The 21,841-nt window shown below is 41.1% G+C and overlaps 1 protein-coding gene and 1 pseudogene across 9 annotated transcripts in view; one reads left to right on the plus strand and one right to left on the minus strand.

Moving 5' to 3' along the window:
- Window positions 1–4,283, minus strand: part of myt1a (myelin transcription factor 1a) — a 35,915-nt gene extending 31,632 nt beyond the window's left edge. For 3 of the 9 annotated variants that reach the window (XM_021615771.2, XM_021615770.2, XM_036988056.1), the window contains exons 1-2: window positions 4,136–4,216; window positions 861–949 (exon numbers count right to left, since the gene is read on the minus strand). In XM_021615771.2, coding sequence (XP_021471446.2) covers window positions 861–900 — 40 coding nt within the window. In that variant the 5' untranslated portion in view covers window positions 901–949; window positions 4,136–4,216. Of the gene's footprint in view, window positions 1–860; window positions 950–4,135 lie in introns of all 9 variants that reach the window. The other 6 variants (XR_005053254.1, XM_021615777.2, XM_021615767.2 and 3 more) reach the window with 4 other exon arrangements.
- Window positions 2,353–21,841, plus strand: part of LOC110533013 — a 37,352-nt pseudogene continuing 17,863 nt past the window's right edge.

Consider the following 21,841-nt stretch of genomic DNA (forward strand, 5'->3'; position numbering starts at 1 on the left):
CTTAGTTTCAGCACCATGGACAGTAGCTAGACCACTCTGCTAAAACTGCCTTCCATAAACATGACATTTGGTCTTATAAGTTTGATAATTACTCTTACAGCACAATATAAAACAATTTCCAATGCACACCGATAGAAAACCCTACAAAGTTACATTTAAAAAAACATCGGCTTTTGACGTTATCATTTATTTAACTAGGCAAGTCAGTAAAGAACAAATTCGTATTTACAATGACGGCCTACCCCAGCTAAACCCGGGGCAATTGTGTGCCGCCCAATGGGACTCCTAATCACGGCCGGATGTGATGCAACCTGGATTCGAACCAGGGACTGCAGTGATGCCTCTTGCATTGAGATGCAGTGCCTTAGACCGCTGTGCCACTTCGAATTGCATGGGGTCTGTTATAGACAACGTCTTCGTAGCACGTTGTGTAGGCATCCAAAGTATCAACCGAAAAACTTTTGTTTTGATGAAAATAATATAATGTAACAGCAAAAAAAACATAAACTTAAGAAGTAGGTTTAAATATATGTTAATAAATGCTAACATAGCCACGAATATAAGACAGTAATCGAGGTCTAATCATCGAGGTATAATCATCAAATCACGCAGCCTATACAAGTTTAGAAACCCAATTAATAATTTAGGGATAGGAATGGGCTAAAATGAATTAGTAGTTTACACTTTGGAGTGCATGTAACTAAATGTTTTTACTTATTGGGCATAGGTCTATAGCCTAGCAGGCCTAGTCTATATCCATCAGACCTCCGGTTGCAAAACTAGAAAAAAATCATCCACATTTTGGCACCGATAAAAATGAAGTAACTTCGAAAGAGTTTTGCATATTTAAAGAGACTCACCTCCTCTTCGGTTACCAGCTGGGGCCTTTTTCTCCCCCATCTAATCTCAGGCACTTCTTAAAGCCCCAGTGCAGATGGACAGCCCTGCTCTGGAATACAATCAGCGTTGGATCTGCTGTGACTAGGACCGGCTGTATAAATATTACATAGGGGGCGACCAACGAGAGGGTAGGCTACACTTTCGACTCCCCACCAACAGATGGACCAATCTGACAGACTCCCCCACCCCGCACAAAACTTTTTTAATACGCCTGCAGCCTGACGTCCCCTATACAGAGTTAAGAGCCACTAATCCCTGAAGGGACACAACTTTCCTTTGTCTAACAAAGTGTCTGGACGGAATGTGAGTTCAGGAAATCTTTGGTCAGCACAAAGGGCCTTGTGTGGTTAGGAGTCAAAACATTTTTCTGTTTATATAATTTCGGTCATGTAGGCTACAGAAACACTTTTCATAAACAGCTGAAAATCAGCAACTGTGCAATTAAAAAATATATATTTAATTGACCTTGTCTGCTAGTTTTATAGAGTGGTGAGGAGACGGAGGAGCTCCGCTGACCCCTTGTGTCCGGAAGTAATTTAGCCATTCATTGTCGTCAATGCACTCTGTCGAGTTGCTATTTTCTCATGTCGATTAACTCGTGCCATTCCTCGATTACTCGTAATATTAATACAGTCCGATTTAATCAACAAATATGATAGCCAGTTGAAAAAAAGGTTAAGGTTACAAGCAGTGGTGTAGTGCAATTTGTATTTATTTATTACATCATAATTTCTCAATCAAAGTTTGTACTGACAGATGTAGCATTGCATATTATTAGCCTATAGAATATGATTAAAATGCATCCTCCATTTGCAATGTCTGCCTATACTCACATATATTGTCTCAAGAAATTTTATATGTTTAAAACCCCTAAACGGCAAGTTCGGCATAGGTCTACTTAATTTCAAAATAGGCCATCATCACTGTCAATGACAATTCTTCACATTTTACCAGTGAATGCCCAAACTGCGTCTGCATGCCAATCATTTGATCTCAATCAGTTTCATTGGAATATACATTTAGATTACTGTTTCCTGAGCAAGTTAGACCAGATGGTGTTAACAAACTAATCGAAGCACGTATATTGTTTAGTGGCGCGCGCTGTTGAGCTTTGAGCCGCATGAGAAAATAAATGCGACTATTCAGCTTCAGTTTACTGTCCTAAAATCTCACTAGAAACGATGAGATGTTATGCTATGTTATTATATTCGGTTCTGTTATGTAAAATACTCATTCATCGTTAACCTATGTGATCTTGCGGGACATTTATTTAGCTTCAGAAATAGGCTAATTTTCCAGAAATATTTTTTACCAGCTCCGTGTATTCTCATATTGAAAAAGGTGAAGGTCGCGCTCTGGCAGCACTTCATTCCTCGGTACAAGACTGTGTAGGCCCACATTTCAAGCTGTGTTGGCAAAATCACTACATATCCCGTCGAGCCAAGCGGGGAGAGGCTGCCCGTTCCCACAGTTCCAAGAACAGTCAGAAACGTCCAGCAAACCCTAAGCCAATGGAGCTCAAATCTGAACTTGGATCCGATGATATTTATTCGTTTTATTTAATCTTTATATAACTAGTGAAGTCAGTTAAGAACGAATTCTTATTTACAATGACGACCTAGGAACAGTGGGTTAACTGCCTTGTTCAGGGGCAGAACGACAGATTTTTACCTTGTCACTCGGGGATTCGATCTAGCAACCTTTCGGTTACTGGCCTAACCACAAGGCTACCTTCGCCACTGTCGTTCTCCAACCAATCATGACGCTTCATCAAAACAATACAACAATAAATAATGTAAGTTTATTTCCAGCGATTTTTTTGTTACATGATTGTATAAGTTTATGAAGTTTGGAAATGAAACGAAAACTAGCACAGTTCAGCTAGCCAGCTAGTTTAGTCAGGGAAAACGGTCGTCATTAGTTACCACAACCATAAAGTCATAACCCCCATTTACAATGTATCTTCTTAATATTATTTCAAACCTAACCCAAACTTTAACGCTGACCTCACTGCGTGTTAACCTTATACATAACCTTAACCTTAAATTAAGACCAAAAAGCAAATGTTTTGTTTCCCTGAATGTTTACGATAGAGCCAATTTGATTTTGTAGATGTGGTAAATATTGTAAACGAGGGAAAAGCAGAGAAAAATAGTTCGGGTTTAGTGCACAATTCAGGAGACAGATTGTGGTTGTCATGACCGGAGCTGGAGGCGAAAACTTTGATTAAACGATTCAGACAACAAAGCTTAAAACATGTTTGAGTGAACCCTGAATAGAGAAAATGATTGGTGAAGTCACTTCCTGACATGGTAGACTCCTCCTCCTCACTACTCTATAGCTGCCGTACATTTTGGGTTAAAATTACATTGTGTAAGTAGAGTTCATGAGTTATTGTAAATGAAATACAAAGCAGCCACCTTGACATAATTAGACTGTTTAAATAAAGTGGATGCCACCTGTTTGTGTCTAGTAGGCCTAGTGGCTGGAAGATGTTAGCCAATAGATGGGTTAGCTGACATTTCACGAAATTGATGTGCGCGCATCCACGGGGCAGAAGCCAGCTTGTTGTGATTCTTGGATGGCCAGTTTGCTAGCAGGAATTACAAACTGCCATGTGAGGAATTGGATCGTTTAATCTTGTTCTTGATACCATCATGTCTTGTTTTGAGGTGTTTTGAATTAAATTCGCTAGCTAGCTAAAAAACAGCTGTAACCATGTATTCGCGAGACTACAAGTGCCCATTGTGCAAATGTATTTATGTTTTCAATAAACAGTGGAGACTAAATATTCACTAGTTTACATGTTGGCAACATTCTAAGCCAACCCTGTCTGTTTTCTCCCATTGTTCCGCACGCGTCGGTTTTGTTGCTAAACAACCAACCCGTTTATCCATCCTAGTGATAAACCAATGCAAATACTGACACTTTCCTTACAACCAATAGGCTACTGTGTCTTTAAATGAGTCACTTGGCTATACAGCCTACGAAATTAACAAGTAAGTATTGGATTAAACATCTATAGGCTATATCAAATAATGCAGCATAAACAGACTATAACATAATTCAAATGATTGAATAAAAAACATGCAAGTTAGGCTACAACAAAAGAGCAAGACCTATACTAACATATAAATTAGTGAACGACCGTCACTTGCTCCTAACCTGAGTTCAATTAGCCATCAACACATATCTTACTGAAGAGAGAAAAACAGATAATACATAGGCTACTCACCTAAAAACGTTTTACACAGCTTCATCTTCTTTGCGGTGAAATTTCCCTTTGATCACTTCTTCAAAACACAAGCAACTTGACTTCATACTAAATAAAGTTGGTTAGAGAAACTTATCAGTCGGAGAGGGGGTATTGGGCAGCTGTCGGGTTGAACCAATCAGAAGCCACCGGTCCTGTTATTGTTTCCTAAAACAGCCAATGAGAGCGGCGCACACTGTCAGCGTTCCAAAACAATGCTCATTGAAAAGGAACACAAAGGGGTCGTGGACCCCAGCAAGTCACAAGTCTAATCCGACTTCTTCCCTTTCTCTCATTGCAACTCCTTAAATATGCTTTAGCTTTCAAAGTGTTACTGAAAACAGTGGTGTAAAGTACTGAAGTGAAAATACTTTAAAGTACTACTTAAGTTTCTATTTATACTTTTGGCAACTTTTACTTTTACTTCACTACATACCAAAAGAAAATGACATACATTTTACCTGACACCCAAAAGTACTTGTTACTATTTGAATGCTTAGCAGGACAGGAAAATGGTCAAATTCACACACTTATCAAGAGAACATCCCTCCCTGGTCATCCCTACTGCCTCTGATCTGGCGGAGTTACTAAACACACATGCTTTGTTTGTAAATTATGTCTGAGTTTTGGCTACCCGTAAGTAAATTAAAAAAGCTACAAAAATGGTGCCGTCTGGTTTGCTTAATATAAGGAATTTGAAATGATTTATACATTTACTTATGACACTTAAGTATATTTTAGCAATTACATTTACTTTTGATGCTTAAGTATATTTAAAGCTAAATACTTTTAGACTTTTATTCAAGTATTATTTTACTGGGTGACTTTCACTTTTACTTGAGTCATTTTCTATTAAGGTGTCTTTACTTTTACTCAAGTTTGACAATTGGGTACTTTTTCCACCACTGACTGAAAGGAAGCTTTCATTTCTCAGAATAACTCCCTCAGAATCGTGTCTGCAGGTGAAAGGTAGGCACCCTTTTGCTGCAGTATGTAATGAAACTGATTATAATACTGAAGTAGTGTGCAAAAATGCACAATCAGATTAATTTAGTCAATAAAATAAGGTTGGTAGCACTTGTGGTTATAACATGGCAATAGTGTGTCACTCCAGTGTAATATCAGTCTAGTCTATCTAGATGTATAGGTCTAGTAGGCCCACTTATAGGCTAATACAAAATCTGTTCGCCTGCCCTATACCCTTAAATTCAGTGTAGTTATGTTCTTCTTTCAAGGTAATACACCACATAATGTTGTACTATAGCACTGCAACAAGCTACAGAAAGGTGTGGAAATTCACTCAAATAGGGGTGAATATGTCCTTCTGTGAGTTGAGACTGAGTGCCCCCCCCTCCCCCCATAGACCCCTATGACAGATGGCCTGCAGATATTGATGACTGCAGGCTGCAGCCCCCCTTCCCCCACCTCCTTTCTGACAGGGCTTCTGGGTTGTCCTCAAGGCATTCTGCAAGCTCAAACTTTTGAGAGTTGAGACATGTATTGCTGAGACCTGATTGTGATTACCCTGAAATGAACTTGTTTTTATTTTGTAGTAAATAAACTGTATTTATGTTTTTCATCAATATACTTTTAAAAAATCTGATGTTGTATGGGCCTATGGATGGGAGCTGTGAGGAGGCTTGATGACTGATGGCCAAGTCCTGTTATACTGCACGCACATGCACCCCCTGCCCCCTGCACACACACTCAAGTAAGAGTCTGATTACCATAACAAAGGCCGCTCACACTTTGGGGTGGAGCCAGCAGGATGATTTCCAGGCCATTGAGCATGAGGCTGCCTAATGAGCGTGTGTGTGCCGCGCTTGTGTATGTGGATAGTGCTAAAAAGGCCCTTTGCCACAGCTGTCACTCCAGTGTAATATCAGTCTAGTCTATCTAAATGTAATGTAAAAATAAGGACTGCATCAATATCCCTGCAACAATTAAATTATTATTTGAAGATCACATACCCAAAAATAAAATGTCTGTTTTTGGATTTTGTGCGTAGGGATCTATGAAGTGACTCAAAGTCGGAAGACTGTTCTAAAAGCTATAGGTTAAAAAGGTACCATGTGGTAAACAGAAACCTACATTCGGATAAGAATACAACAAGAATGACAAATGTTCTGTTCATAAAAAATAAGTCACACTTAAAATGACAAAATATTGATGACATATTTGGTTTTGCTCTCAAAGCTTTAGTAGTGGGTGGATAGTATTCTGCCAAGCCCTGCCAAATAAGCTTAGCAGATGTCCCAAAGTTTACTTTTGGGGGGGGGTGAATACGGTTGCAAGGGTTCGGAATGGAATTGCAACCCTCTGCATCCACAGTGCATTCTTCCATCACATGTACAGCTGATTCTCAAGATCTTGCACACTAATGAGATGCTATTGAGGCCACGCTACTACACTGTCTGAGCCAAGGACTACATGCTTTCTGGTAAGTTTTGATTACAAAACTGGGTGGGGTGAATATATTTTACATGATTTTTTGTTAACTAGTAAAAAGTAGCCTACAGAAAGGTGTGTTTAAATCATTTTTACTTAACAATTTCTCCTAGTTAGTTTTTGCTATCATGTGGGTTTTAGCTTGATTGAGCCTGCTAACTGAGGAGTGTTAATTCATTTATCTTACAAAGGAGTTGTTTAATCTAACTGCTTAACTATTTATCTGTACATGGAATTGTATTTGTTTTTTTTTAACTCATATTTTTCTCATCTTTACAGGAAAATGCCACGGGCACTATCTGATGTGTGAATACATTTCACTGCAGCTAATGTAGAAGGAAAAGCTGTGTACATTTGCAAATACTGTGCCAAATCATACGTGAAGAATGCAACAAAGATGCAGAATAATCTGACCAAGTGCATATAGTTCCTTCAGCGCTCACAACAAGCAACCTCTGACAAAAGTCCCTCTACTTCTATTCGAGGTGAAAATTATGAATCAGACACCTTATCGATAGCAACAGCTCCTGGAACCAGACGTTTTTTGATTCAATGGAGGAACGTAGTCAGGGAAATGCTGATAAATGTCTTGCTTGAGCTGTGTATGCAACTGGTTCACCTCTGATGCTCACAGGCAATGCGTATTGGAAGAGATTTCTGAATGTTCTTCGCACAGCATACACCCCTCCAACCAGGCATGCTTTATCTACTCATTTGCTGGATGCAGTTCAACAGAGTTCAAGTGAAGGTCAAGAAAATCATAGAGAAAGCAATCATCAATCATGCAATCATCTCTGATGGGTGGTCGAATGTTTGTGGGCAAGGAATAATAAACTGCATCATCTCCAACCCGCAACCAGTATTCTACAAGAGCACAGACACAAGGGACAACCGACACACCGGTCTCTACATTACAGATGAGCTGGAGGCAGTCATCAATGACCTTGGACCACAGAAGGTATTTGCACTGGTGATAGACAATGCTGCGAACATGAAGGCTGCTTGGTCTAAAGTGAAGGAGTCCTACCCTCACATCACACCCATTGGCTGTGCGGCTCATGATTTGAATCTGCTCCTCAAGGACATCATGGCACTGAAAGCAATGGATACACTCTACAAGAGAGCCAAGGAAATGGTTAGGCATGTGAAGGGGTCATCAAGTTATAGCAACAATCTACCTCACCAAGTAAACAGAAGAATAAGAGCACCACATTGAAGCTGCCCAGAAACACCCATTGGGGTGGTGTTGTCATCATGTTTGACAGTCCCCTGGAGGGGAAGGAGTCTCCAAGAAATGGTCAAATCACAGTCTGCTTATATGGACAGACCCATCAAGAGGATCCTCCTGGATGATGTATTTTGGAAGAGAGTGGTAAGCAGCCTGAAACTCCTGAAACCTATAGCAGTAGCCATTGCAGGGATTGAGGGAGACAGTGCCATCCTGTCTGATGTTCAGACTCTGTTTGTAGATGTAAGAGTAGAAATCCATACTGCCCTGCCCACTTCACTGTTGCTCCAAGCAGAGGAAACTGCAGTTCTGAAATACATCAAAAAGCGTGAAGACTTCTGCCTGAAGCCCATACATGCTGCAGCATACATGTCAGACCCCAAGTATGCTGGCAAGAGCATCCTGTCTGGTGCAGAGATCAACAAGGCCAATGGTGTCATCACTACCATGTCTCGCCACCTTTGCCTGGATGAGGGCAAGGTTCTTGACAGTCTGGCGAAGTACACTTCCCAGCAAGGGCTTTGGGATGGAAATGCAATATGGCAGCCGTGCCAACATATCTCATCAGCCACCTGCTGGAAGGGGCTTGTGATCTGAGGCTCTTTCCCCTGTTGCCTCCACCATCCTCCAAATCCCACCAACATCAGCCCCCTCAGAGCGCAACTGGTCCTTGTTTGGGAACACACGCACCAAAGCACGCAACAGGCTGACCAATATAAGGGTTGAAAAATGGTTGGCCATCTGGTAAAATTTGAGGATTTTTGAGGCTGACAGCGAGACATCCATCAACAAGGTTAGAAAGTGACAGTGAAGATGAGGCCCCGGAGTCTGATGTTCAAGAGGTGGACATTGAGGAGGTCCAGGCAGAAAACATGGAAGCCTGAAGGGAAGACAACCAAAGCTTTAGTTTCTAGACTATCATTTTACAGATGTATGTTGAAAAGTTTTTGGGAGATGCGATGGATCTTTGGGGATCATTCAATATTCTCTTTCTTTTGTTGTTCAGTGAAATCATCCCATGTGAAGAGTCAACTCATTTAATTAAAGTTCATTCGTAACTAAATTGTTTTTTATTTCTATTGGAAGGATTTAATCATTTGCAATTATGTCTACTTATGATGAGGTAAAAGGTTTATGTTTCTGTCTCCATATGATATGGTAAATATATCCAATGCAAAAAACATCTACATTTAAATGGTATTAATATTAATTTGCATATATTTCTGTTAATACCCATATATTCCTGTTAATTCCCATATATTCCCGTTAATTCCCGCGGAAAATTTTCACCTCTGAATATTCTCCAAAATATGAATATGACAATGTGCCAACAGTCTTCTGTTTTTATTAATCCCGCGGCTTCCCAATGAGACAATTTGCCTTCTTCTAGATGTTCATGCCACCTGCCCTCATACACCCTTCCATACAGCTCAGTGCCCCCCTTCCCCGACCCCACTTTGCACCCCTATTCATACCTCCCTATTTAAGCACACTCACTTCCTGTTCTGATCATTTTTGTTTCTTTCCCCCAGCAATACAGCTGCCCCCATTCCCCCTCCTTAAAAAATAAAGCCCCTGGAAAAATATCAAATCTACTTGCAGACTGCTCAAGCCCAGACATTATCACTGTTGGACCTGACATCCTCAAAGATTGAGTGACACCAGCCCACGTTCCGAAGTATCCATGGTCATTTGAAATATACATTCCTGTCGCCATGCCACAGGGCCAAAGGACTGGGTGTATAGGCCATCAGGCACCCGTAGATCGGTAACCAGGGGTGCTGATCCCCCCCTCCCCCTTCTCATCCAACTAGCTGGGCTGAGTTGGCATCTGTATCCAAACGACTTTAATGGTATATAGATCATGTATGGAGGGTGAGGTGATGTACGGACTCCCCCATACTTATGCACTAAGAGTTCAATTGTGTGAGATTATAACCAGCTTTCTATGGTTATCATCCTTGCAATTGACATTTTTAAGATATCGATTATGAAATTGTTACAAATGAAAAAAATACTTAAAATTAGTAAATATGTGTACGTATTTTGAACAGTAGTTCAAAACTGTCATTTCTATTTATACATTTAGTTTTTATTCCTTTTTCTCCCAAATTTCACGGTATCTTGTCCCATCGCTGCAACTCCCATATGGACTCGGGAGAGGAGAAGGTCGAGAGCCGTGCGTCCTCCGAAACACAACCCAGCCGAGCCGCACTGCTTCTTGACACAACGGCCGCTTAACCCGGAAGCCAGCCGCACCAATGTGTCGGTGGAAACACTGTACACCTGGCGACCGTGTCAGCGTGCATTGCGCATGGCCTGCCACAGGAGTCGCTAGTGCGCGATGGGACAAGAACATCCCTGCCTGGACTCAAACCAGGAGCTCTAGTAGCACAGCCAGCACTGCCTTAGACCGCTGCACTACTCGTGAGGCCCAAAATGGGCATTTCTGTGTGTTTGTTATTACTGTTTCGGCAGAAGGTAGCCTAGCGGTTAAGAGCATCCGGCCAGTAACTGAAAGGTTGCTGGTTTAAATCCCCAAGTCGACTAAGTGAAAAATCTGACGATGTGCCCTTGAGCAAGGCACTTAATCCTAATTGCTCCTGTAAATCGCTCTGGATAAAAACGTCTGCTAAATGACTAAAATATAAATGTTTCCCCATGCATGCTCCAACATTTAATTTTTACACACAAATCTAACCCCTCAAATAACACAATAAACAACACAATATTGCATACAATGTTTTCATATACAGTATTAGAATGGGTGGATAAATGTTTATGTATAGATCGCACAGATTGAGAAAATGTATTAATGCTTTCAAAAATGTTTAACGTTATACAATAATGAAAGATTTGAAACACCGTAGCCTGTCTTCTGATCATAACTCACTTTCCACCATTTGCTGATACAGATTTTCCTCTGGTTTCACCCCTTGAAATCACAGGGAAACAGTACACCTCTGCCAGAGTGCTGGGGGCACTGGTCAGCACTTCCAGGTCATGCTCTGGTCGAGTAGAGAGAAGCAGTTTCACGATGGGCATTCGCACGGGTATTTCGTTGACCCTTGCATGTCCACACAGAGGTGCATGATAACAGAGGTGGGGCTTCCCGGGGGGCTTCTCTTTCTCCTCCAGTGGGAGCTCAGGTGTTGGAACAGGGCTAACCTCTCGAAGAGAATGAAAGGGCTGCTTGATTATTTACTGGAGTTGAATGTGCCACTTGTGCCTCTCTCCCAAAGGGTGAGGGGAGACACTGCCAACATAGAACAACTCAATTAAACAACCCTAATAATCACACATCACCTGCTTATAATTTATTACATATTGCATGAGCAACAGGCTTAAACATACATTATCTCAGTATATATTGAATGTATACATGTGTATCTGTGTGAATTTGAAGTATTCTTGACAGGGTTACATGTCCATGTTCCCTCTTACCGCTCACTGACAAACTTCTCTCACCAGGAAAGAGGAGGTGAAAGGTGAAACGTGGACCTCTTCAGAGCCTGACTGTTCTAAACACAGAACAAACAAACATGTGCAAAGGAGTGGGTCTATAGGGCCGACCACCTGGATGTGAACTCACTAAGAGTACTATAAAAACCTTCTGCCAGCACAGCAAGCCTTGCACTGTTCCCCCACCAACACAATTATAACAAACACTACTACCGCAGTGAAAAGAGAAACCTGCCACAATAGGAGCCTCTAATTAGTAGAGCACTGCCTAATCTCAGTGACATATGCTCCTAGAATAAGAAGAGATGGAAGAAGAGGATCGGCCCTGGGCATTAAGACAGAAGGTCTGGTGAATTACTCCTGAGACAGAAAAACGACAAAACAAAAGAAGGGGAAAACAAACCAATACTGCCCAGGGCTCAAAGAAGGAAAGAGGAGATGAAGGGGGAAATTATATTCCCTCCACTTCTGTATCAGTTTCAATCTCATTTCTCTATGACAAAAACATTGAAGTCTGAAGCTTACACTGGTGAACACTGGTATAGAAATGATGCATTTACAGTAATTTTTGTTAACATACTAACAATATTGTTTTTCATTGTTTCTTAGGTTGGTAGTGCAGTGCACAATTGAGTAGAACATTTCATGCAAAGACATTTCATAATCTGTCGTGAAGGGAAAAGTTCAGTTTTATTTCAATAAGGGGACATGACATAGTTTTAATAGCATCTAAGACATCTGAACATGAAAAATGTTCACTAAAACACAACACACGAGAATTATCCAACAACAAAATGATATCTACACATTTAAAATCATTATTTTATGGTAAGACCACCAGTGCTGTCAGTATGGTACACACAGGTAAAATGGTACACACAGGTGACGGTAACATTAGTTTGAAAAAAGTGGCAGTCCATAACTCACAGGTTGAGCAGCCTTGTCATGTAGGGCAGGGATGGGGAACTGGCGGCGCGGCCCAACTTTTGTTGGCCCGTGGGCCAATTCCCAGGGACTCAGTCTGGGTCTCAACTTACTGTTGTGAGTTAAAGAAAAAGAGTACACAAGGGGCAATTTGGAAATTTGGTTGTGCATCAGCAGTTTTTCTTTTGTTATGTCAGTCACTGACAGTCACTCACACATGTCAGCAAAAAAACATGGGATTTGTAAATTAGCCTAGTCAGCTATCTAAACTTGAAGTAATCGTGGTCGAATTACCGACCAGGGGCAGCACATTGATTTTTGTTAGTCACTCTTACTTAGATATCATTAAAAACTGCAAACATTTCTCTCCACCCTATGGCAAAATGTGTTAGAATTGCAGGAAATGAACTCTTTAACTTCCATTTTTGTTTAGGGCCCCCAAAAGGCTAGGGCTGGCTCTGATTGCATGTGTGGGTATCAATGCACAGTACCAGTCAAAAGTTTGGACACAAGGAATTATTTTTACTATTTTGTAGAATAATAGTGAATATATCAAAACTAGGAAATAACATATGAAATCATGTAGTAACCAAAAAAGTGTTGAACAAATCAAAATATATTTTAGATTCCTCAAAGTAGCCACCCTTTGCCTTGATGACAGCTTTGCACACTCTTGGCATTCTCTCAACCAGCTTCATGAGGAATACTTTTCCAACAGTCTTGAAGGAGTTCCCACATATGCTGAGCACTTGTTGGCTGCATTTCCTTTACGCTGCGGTCCAACTCATCCCAAACCATCTCAATTAGGTTGAGGTCGAGTGATTGTAGAGGCCAGGTCATCTGATGCAGCATTCCATCACTCTCCTTCATGGTCAAATAGCAACTGCACTTGAACGTTGAAGTGCAGTCGCAAAACCATCAACGCTATGATAAAACTAGCTAGGACCACTACAGGAAAGGAAGACCCAGAGTTACCTCTGCTGCAGAGGATGAGTTCATTAGAGTTAACTGCACCTCAGATTGCAGCCAAAATAAATGCTTCATAGAGTTCAAGTAACAGACACATCTCAACATCAACTGTTCAGAAGAAACTGCGTGAATCAGGCCTTCGTGGTCGAATTTCTGCAAAGAAACCACTACTAAAGGACACCAATGAGAAGAAGAGATTTTTGGTTCCAACCGCCGTGTCTTCGTGAGACGCAGAGTAGGTGAACAGATTATCTCCGCATGTGTGGTTCCAACCGTGAGGCATGGAGGAGGAGGTGGGGTGGTGCTTTGCTGGTCACACTGTCAGTGATTCATTTAGAATTCAAGGCACACTTTACCAGCATGGCTACCACAGCATTATTTGTTTTTCAACAGGACAATGTAAAGTCACCTTGTCCTAGAGAGATTTACACAGCCTACATGAAACAGCCTTTCTTTTAAGTGTTTCTACTATCCCCAAAGGAAAAATGAATGGTGGACAAACGATTGGAACCATTTCCCTGTTTGACCGCTAGGTTTTATTGGTATAAACCCCTCGACCACGCCCACAAAACAAAACAAAAACCTATTGCCCCCCTGTGTAAAAGAGCCAACTTCCTCTGGATGGTTTGTTATACAGATAACAAAAGATGCCGAAAAGCTGCAGTGTTGTTCAATGTGAAAAATCCTGACCTATGGTTCACAATGCTCCCACATAGGGAAATAGAGCCTGCGTGAAGGGCCCTGTGGCTTCAGGCCATTCGGCATGGGAGAATGGGGACCTGGTGTCCAAGTATGCTACAAGTAGCTATGTGTGTGAAAAACATTTGATCACAGGTAGGACATTTAACTTGTTTAGTCTGTTTGTAACTCCACTCACTACTTGTAGCTGTAGAGTCTGTTTGTGTTGTTGGTCTTGGCTAACTTAATGTTCAGGTCAGTAGCCAGTTGGTAGCACTCACTCATGTGGCTGATAGCACCATCACGAAAAGGGGCATGAGGGAAGCCTTATAATAAACATTTTCTAGTAGTGAGAATGCTCGGGAGCAAGCAATGTTGAAAAGTGAACTTTTGTTGTACTGTTGTTGTAAAATGTTGTTTTGTAATTGACTAAAACAAGCAGATGACAAGAAAATTGCACTTGAAAAAGGTAAAGTTTATGCTGTGAGCCAATGGGGTAACCTATCTAGGTAACCACAGTTTGTTTTCCCCATAGGCAGGCAGGGCCGCCACGTTCTATCTACACTGAACAAAAATATGAACGCAACATGTAAAGTCAGCTGAAATAAAAGATCCCAGAAATGTTCCATACACACAAAAAGCTTATTTCTCTACAAATTCTGTGCACAAATTTGTTTACATCCCTGTTAGTGAGCATTTCTCCTTTGCCAAGATAATCTCTCTACTTGACAGGTGTGGCATACCAAGAAGCTGATTAAACAGCATGATCATTACACAGGTGCATCTTGTGCTGGGGACAATAAAAGGCCACTCTAAAATGTACATTTTTGTTACACAAAACAATGCCACAGCACAGATGTCTCAAGTTGAGGGAGTGTGCAATTGGCATGCTGCCTGCAGGAATGTCGACCAGAGCTGTTGCCAGAGAATGCAATGTTTATTTCTCTACCATAAGCCGCCTCCTATGTAATTTTAGAGATTTTGGCAGTACATCCAACCAGCCTCACAACTGCAGACCAGGTGTATGGCATCGTGTGGGCGAGCGGTTTCAACGCTGTGAACAGAGTGCCCCATTGTGGCAAGGGTGTTATGGTATGGGAAGGCATACGCTATGGACAAAGAACACAATTGCATTTTATCAAGGGTAATTTGAATGCACAAAAATATCATGAGGACATCCTGAGGCCCTTTGTGAGGCCCATTTGTTTTTAAAGGTATCTGTGACCAACAGATGCATATCTGTATTCCTGTCATGTGAAATCCATATATTAGGGCATAATGAATTTATTTCAATTGACTGATTTCCTCATATGAACTGTAACTCAGTAAAATAAACAAAATTGTTGCATGTTGTGTTTATATTTTTGTTCAGTTTAATACCGACTGGGATGGGCAGATCTCTAATACCGACTGGGATGGGAAGATCAACAGGTGCAGCCAATGGACAGGTGAGGGTGGCGAACTTGACGACTTGTGGGCAATGGGTTCCGAACAACAATAACAAAAAATGTTTATAAAACCTTTTTTGGGGGGGAAATTTAACGGCCACCCAACAGGGCACTTTGGAGACTGGAAGGGCAATGGGGCATGTGCTCTGCACAGGTAGAGCCCTATCTGTGCAAGTGCCAGTCTCCTAACCTGCTATGAAAAGTCACTTCTGTTGGTCAAAGTTGGAAAACCTGCCCTGAGAACAGTCTTGGTTTCAACAAATGCAGTGGCTTGTATTCATGGATGTCAAGGGAATCCAGGATTCCCCCCAAAAAATTGACCAATAAAAAAACATAAATAATTTATCTTTCATTGCTCTCTTTCATAATTCTCCTTCGATTCGCAAGAGGCTGAATGTATCTCACAGGAGAAAGCATCCGAGCAAAACAGTGCCCCTCTGTCTCTCTACTGTCGGCCATCTACTGTATCTGATGCTGTCTGGTCCAAACGAGTATAACATTGTTGCCGGTGGTAAAATTGAAGGCAATAGAAGCCAGCGAGGATCTGGCCTCCCTTGACAAAACAAGTATTTAAAAAAGTATTTAAAAAAATGCTAAACTGAGCGAGCTCTTCTGTGAATTGTTCTGGAGCACCAAAAAAGCTTGAATTTGGCCTCACTCCTATCAAATCCCATTGAGAGCATACGTCATTGACAGAAAAACTTGAATTGTTACACCTCGTTGTGTTGTAGTCCTTCGGTGGCTAGCTAGCCAGCTAGCTAAAATGGGCCCTTTCCTAAATTAGCCATGAATGGCGATGGGGATTTGGACTTGTGGTTTTACTTAATTCTCTGTACTGACCAATGATTATAAAAGCGATTCTGATCCAACCATTAATTCATACATTGTTGTGCCCCTGGCCTGAGAGGATGGAAGTTCAATATGTAGCTAGATGTAGAAGGCTAATGTTAACTAGCTAATGTTGATCATGAATGGAAGTTAAGCTAGCGAGCAAGCAATTTAGCCAGATAGTCTAGGACAACAAAAAATAATAGCGTGTACTGTATGAGAGTGATAGACCATTGTCAACATGAAAGAGAGGGGGGTGGCATTGGTGTTTCTCTACAAGTAATCTAAATGTTTTTCTACTTGCACCAACGCGCACACAGAAGTCAGAACCATGGACAGCAACATCATATTTAGTTTACGTTGATTGGACTACATTGTTTTTGGTACCGATCATTTATTGCAATATTTGTATTATTCTTATGATTATGAGGAATAGTTACGAGCCTAAATGAGTCAAGGATGATTCCTATTGACTTCTTATTGAACTGAATTGCTGAATTACCTAATTATGTTAATAATTAATGATTGTTATGATTTTATCTTTGTGATTATGAATTTGATTGGATACATGTTACTCTGTTTCATTTGTCACGGTATTAGACTAAGCAGAGGTGATTTGGTGAAGTTGAAATGGTGCTGGAATAGTGGAGGCAGCTCCTGTTTTCTTTGCTACTTGCAGTAACTCTCCGTGGTTCTAAATCATTAGTTGTCCTAAAATGTCAGAAACATTAACTTGCTTGACCATGCTGTTGGTCATGTAACTGTCGGTGTTACTGTAGAAAAGGCCCATGGAGTTGGCGGAAGAATACTTTAATTCATGGCTACTTGCTCAGCTGGGCCAGGGGCGCATTAATTAGGTCAGGTGGAAATGTCCGAAAGATCTCAACTCATTAAAAGGAGGAAATCGCCATCGTCCGATCTCGCTGCTTTCTCTTCCTTAACTCCGTCTAATCCATAAATTCTGTGCATCCATGAATGCACATAAGTTCACCGACTCTGTTACCTTTCATCTGAACTATCTGTTGCGATCGGGAGAGCGGGCCATCAGTTATTGTTCATAGTTATTACCGCGTAGCGCGGCTTGGAGCGCACGCATCAAAACTATTGTGCAATGTAAATGGTCAATGATCACGGCCCTACAGATCATCGCAGGCCAATTATGCCATCGATATATGAAATATGTAATGAAATGACATGTACAGTTGAAGTCGGAAGTTTACATACACTTTAGCCAAATACATTTAAACTCAGTTTTTCACAATTCCTGACATTTAATTATAGTAAAAATTCCCTGTCTTAGGTTGGTTAGGATCACCACTTTATTTTAAGAATGTGAAATGTCAGAATAATAGCAGAGAGAATGATTTATTTCAGCTTTTATTTCTTTCATCACATTCCCAGTGGGTCAGAAGTTTACATGTACTCAATTAGTATTTGGTAACATTGCCTTTAAATTGTTTAACTTGGGTCAAATGTTTCAGGTAGCCTTCCACAAACTTCCCACAATAAGTTGTGTGCATTTTGGCCCTTTCCTCCTGACAGAGTGTAATGTGTGTAATGTGTTATCTTTGACACTGTTATGCAAGCAGATAGTACATCAACCACACAACATGTGCACCCAAGATGAACTGAAGTCTTATCAGAAATGTGTTTCCTGGTTTTCTCAGCTTTTCATTTCCTTAATGGTCAAACTAATGACATTTGGACATTTGCATCGGACCAATCTTTCTGCATTTTATCCCCGGTCCCTAAACAAAACAGACAACTTTACCAGTGTTAACTAGATTACTAATGCATTTATTCTATAGATTTAAGACATTATTCTGTTGACCGCTACTTTATTTAGTCTTCTGGAGCAACAAGTTATGACAGAATAGAAGCTGCATGTATTAAACTATAGTTGACAAGCAAATGGCCTACCAAATGTTGGAAATTACAAGCCGAAACTTCATTTAAGTGATAGTAAATTAATTATAGTAGGCTGAATTATTATGGTGAATCGATCTGCACAGGTAAACTACTTATTGAAGTGATTTGTTTGACAATCAGATGACAACATCATCACACAAGATCCATATGCAAAACTGAGCCTGTGCAGACTGCAAAAACAGTAAACAGGATAAGATGTTAACATGCCACAGTATCCCGTCTTAGATCATTATATGCCAGGCATCTTATCAGAGTTTCTCATAACCGAGATACAAGCTTTTCTGGTTATTGTAAAAGGGATATGACATTTAAGTGCCTCAACTCAAAAACAGAATAAGCCACTTAAGTATCCCAAATAATATTGGTGTGCATGTAAACGTGGTCAGTGTGGAAAGAATAGGGTGTTGGTATAAACACAAAACATGAGGTCTGGGGTTAACACAGGTTTAGGAGATCTTACACATTTTGTTCCATGAGATAATATCAGTCAGTTCACATTACCTTTGTGAATTAGGGCCTTTATTCACTTTTTTTTTGTTTACAGTCGTGGCCAAAAGTTTTGAGAATGACACAAATATTAATTTCCCCAAAGTTTTCTGCTTCAGTGTCTTCAGATATTTCTGTCAGATGTTACTGTGGAATACTGAAGTATAATTACAAGTATTTCATAAGTGTCAAAGGCTTTTATTGACAATTACATGAAGTTGATGCAAAGAGTCAATATTTGCAGTGTTGACCCTTCTTTTTCAAGACATCTGCAATCCGCCCTGGCATGCTGTCAATTAACTTCTGGGCCACATCCTGACTGATGGCAGCCCATTCTTGCATTATCAATGCTTGGAGTTTGTCAGAATTTGTGGGTTTTTGTTTGTCCACCCGTCTCTTGAGGATTGACCACAAGTTCTCAATGGGATTAAGGTCTGGGGAGTTTCCTGGCCACGGACCCAAAATATTGATGTTTTGTTCCCCGAGCCACTTTTGCCTTATGGCAAGGTGCTCCGTCATGCTGGAAAAGGCGTTGTTCGTCACCAAACTGTTCCTGGATGGTTGGGAGAAGTTGCTCTCGGAGGATGTGTTGGTTTTATTCTTTATTCATGGCTGTGTTCTTAGGCAAAATTGTGAGTGAGCCCACTCCCTTGGCTGAGAAGCAACCCCACATATGAATGATCTCAGGATGCTTTACTGTTGGCATGACACAGGACTGATGGTGCGCTCACCTTGTCTTCTCCGGACAAGCTTTTATTCGGATGCCCCAAACAATTGGAAAGGGGATTCATCAGAGAAAATTACTTTACCCCAGTCCTCAGCAGTCCAATCCCTGTACCTTTTTCAGAATATCAGTCTGTCCCTGATGTTTTTCCTGGAGAGAAGTGGCTTCTTTGCTGCCCTTCTTGACACCAGGCCATCCTCAAAGTCTTCGCCTCACTGTGTGCAGATGCACTCACACATGCCTGCTGCCATTCCTGAGCAAGCTCTGTACTGATGGTGCCCCGATCCCGCAGCCGAATCAACTTTGGGAGATGGTCCTGGTGCTTGCTGGACTTTCTTGGGCACCCTGAAGCCTTCTTCACAACAATTGAACCGCTCTCCTTGAAGATCTTGATGATCCGATAAATGGTTGATTTAGGTGCAATCTTGCTGGCAGCAATATCCATGCCTGTGGAGCCCTTTTTGTGCAAAGCAATGATGACAGCACATTTTGCCTTGCAGGTAACAATGGTTGACAGAGGGAGAACAATGATTCCAAGCACCACCCTCCTTTTGAAGCTTCCAGTCTGTTATTTGAACTCAATCAGCATGACAGAGTGATCTCCAGCCTTGTCTTCATCAACACTCACGCCTGTGTTAACGAGAGAATCACCGACATGATGTCAGCTGGTCCTTTTTGTGGCAGAGCTGAAATGCAGTGGAAATGTTTTTTGGGGATTCAGTTCATTTACATGGCAAAGAGGGACTTTGCAATTAATTGGAATTCATCTGATCACTCGTCATAACATTCTGGAGTATATGCAAATTGCCATTATACAAACTCAGGCAGCAGACTTTGAAAATTCATATTTGGGTCATTCTCAAAACATTTGGCCACGACTGTATATAAATGCTTCAAAATTCACAAAAAGTGAAGTTAGCTGATTAAGATTCTCATAGAACAAAATGTTTCCGATCTCCTAAGCCTGTGTTAACCAAAAACCTTATTTTCAGAGTTCAATAAAACTAGTGATGCACTGATATTCAATTTTTGGCCGATACCGATATCCGTTATTTTCCTCCCCCCAAAAAAACGATACTGACCATCGATATTTAACATTTTAGCAGCCTTTTAAGCATTCTAGTACAGTTAAATAGTTAACACACACACATGGATGTAGCGGTCTAAGGCACTGCATCTCAGTGCAGGAGGCATCACTACAGTCCCAGGTTCGAATCCAGGCTGTATCACATCTGACCGTGATTGGGAGTCCCATAGGGTGGCGCACAATTGGCCCAGCGTCGTCCGGGTTTGACCCGAGGTCGGCTGTCATTGTAAATAAGAATGTTTTCTTAACTGACTTGCCTAGTTAAATAAATATTACAAACACGCACATACACAGCACACTGACCAAAAATGTATTTTGTTGGCATTTATGTATGTCCCCATTACCAGTAAAACTTAATCAAAACCTATTTCTTTCACTTACTTGCTGTGTTTCGTTGTTCACTTGTTCAGTCGTTTCATTCTCAACTAGGATGTCATCATACATGTCAAGCTGTGAAGTTTCAGCTCGGCCTGTCCGTGGCCTCTCTTCCTCGGTGCGCACTGTAACTGTGTCCGTTTCCATTTTGTCCAGCTGTGTATGTAACATTTCACGTATACCCTGTTTCTTGTCTGCATCGAAGTAGCGATCCTTGTACATAGCATCGAACATGGTGGCAACACAGTAAAGAGAGAATGCCACCAAAATGCTTGGTCACAGCCTGTGTCGGTAGTTTTGCTGAGCAGGCATTTCAATGCCATGACAGAGGGTAGGTATCATGTCTGCTGCAGGCGAAGTTTATGAGGTTATTTCTCGAGTCAGATGTTCGAATGGACCTAGCTAGCGTGTTCATGTTTCAAACATGTTCTCAAATGCCTTGGAAATGGCAGCACATTCATGAGCATGCAATACGACTTTCCTCAATACAAAGTCCTTGACGACCCACTGTACTGTCAGACTCAGCATGCCCATGGGGCTATCGCTGGTCCAAATGTCAGTCGGGAAGCTAATCGCAGCGATGCTATTACTGCGTAACTCCGGTAGGGCAACATCTGAAAAATAGCGCACTTGGTAGTGTATACCGGTGCTTGACCAGTCAGTGAAAGCCAACCTCACCCACGACAGAAAATGGTTGATTATCTTGCCGTTAATGGATTTTGTCTTTGAGTTGTCTTGCTGAAATGTTCTTACTCTTTCAAATGACACAGATATATCATGCATCCCTAAATTAAACCCTACAAAACTTTGTCCAACTAACCATGGAGGAGTTAGTGCCTACAAAAATGGAGGTGTGCCTTTATTACAGTGCCTTGCGAAAGTATTCGGCCCCCTTGAACTTTGCGACCTTTTGCCACATTTCAGGCTTCAAACATAAAGATATAAAACTGTATTTTTTTGTGAAGAATCAACAACAAGTGGGACACAATCATGAAGTGGAACGACATTTATTGGATATTTCAAACTTTTTTAACAAATCAAAAATGGAAAAATTGGGCGTGCAAAATTATTCAGCCCCCTTAAGTTAATACTTTGTAGCGCC

Source organism: Oncorhynchus mykiss, chromosome 9 (assembly GCF_013265735.2).
Source record: "Oncorhynchus mykiss isolate Arlee chromosome 9, USDA_OmykA_1.1, whole genome shotgun sequence".
NCBI lineage: Eukaryota > Metazoa > Chordata > Actinopteri > Salmoniformes > Salmonidae > Oncorhynchus > Oncorhynchus mykiss.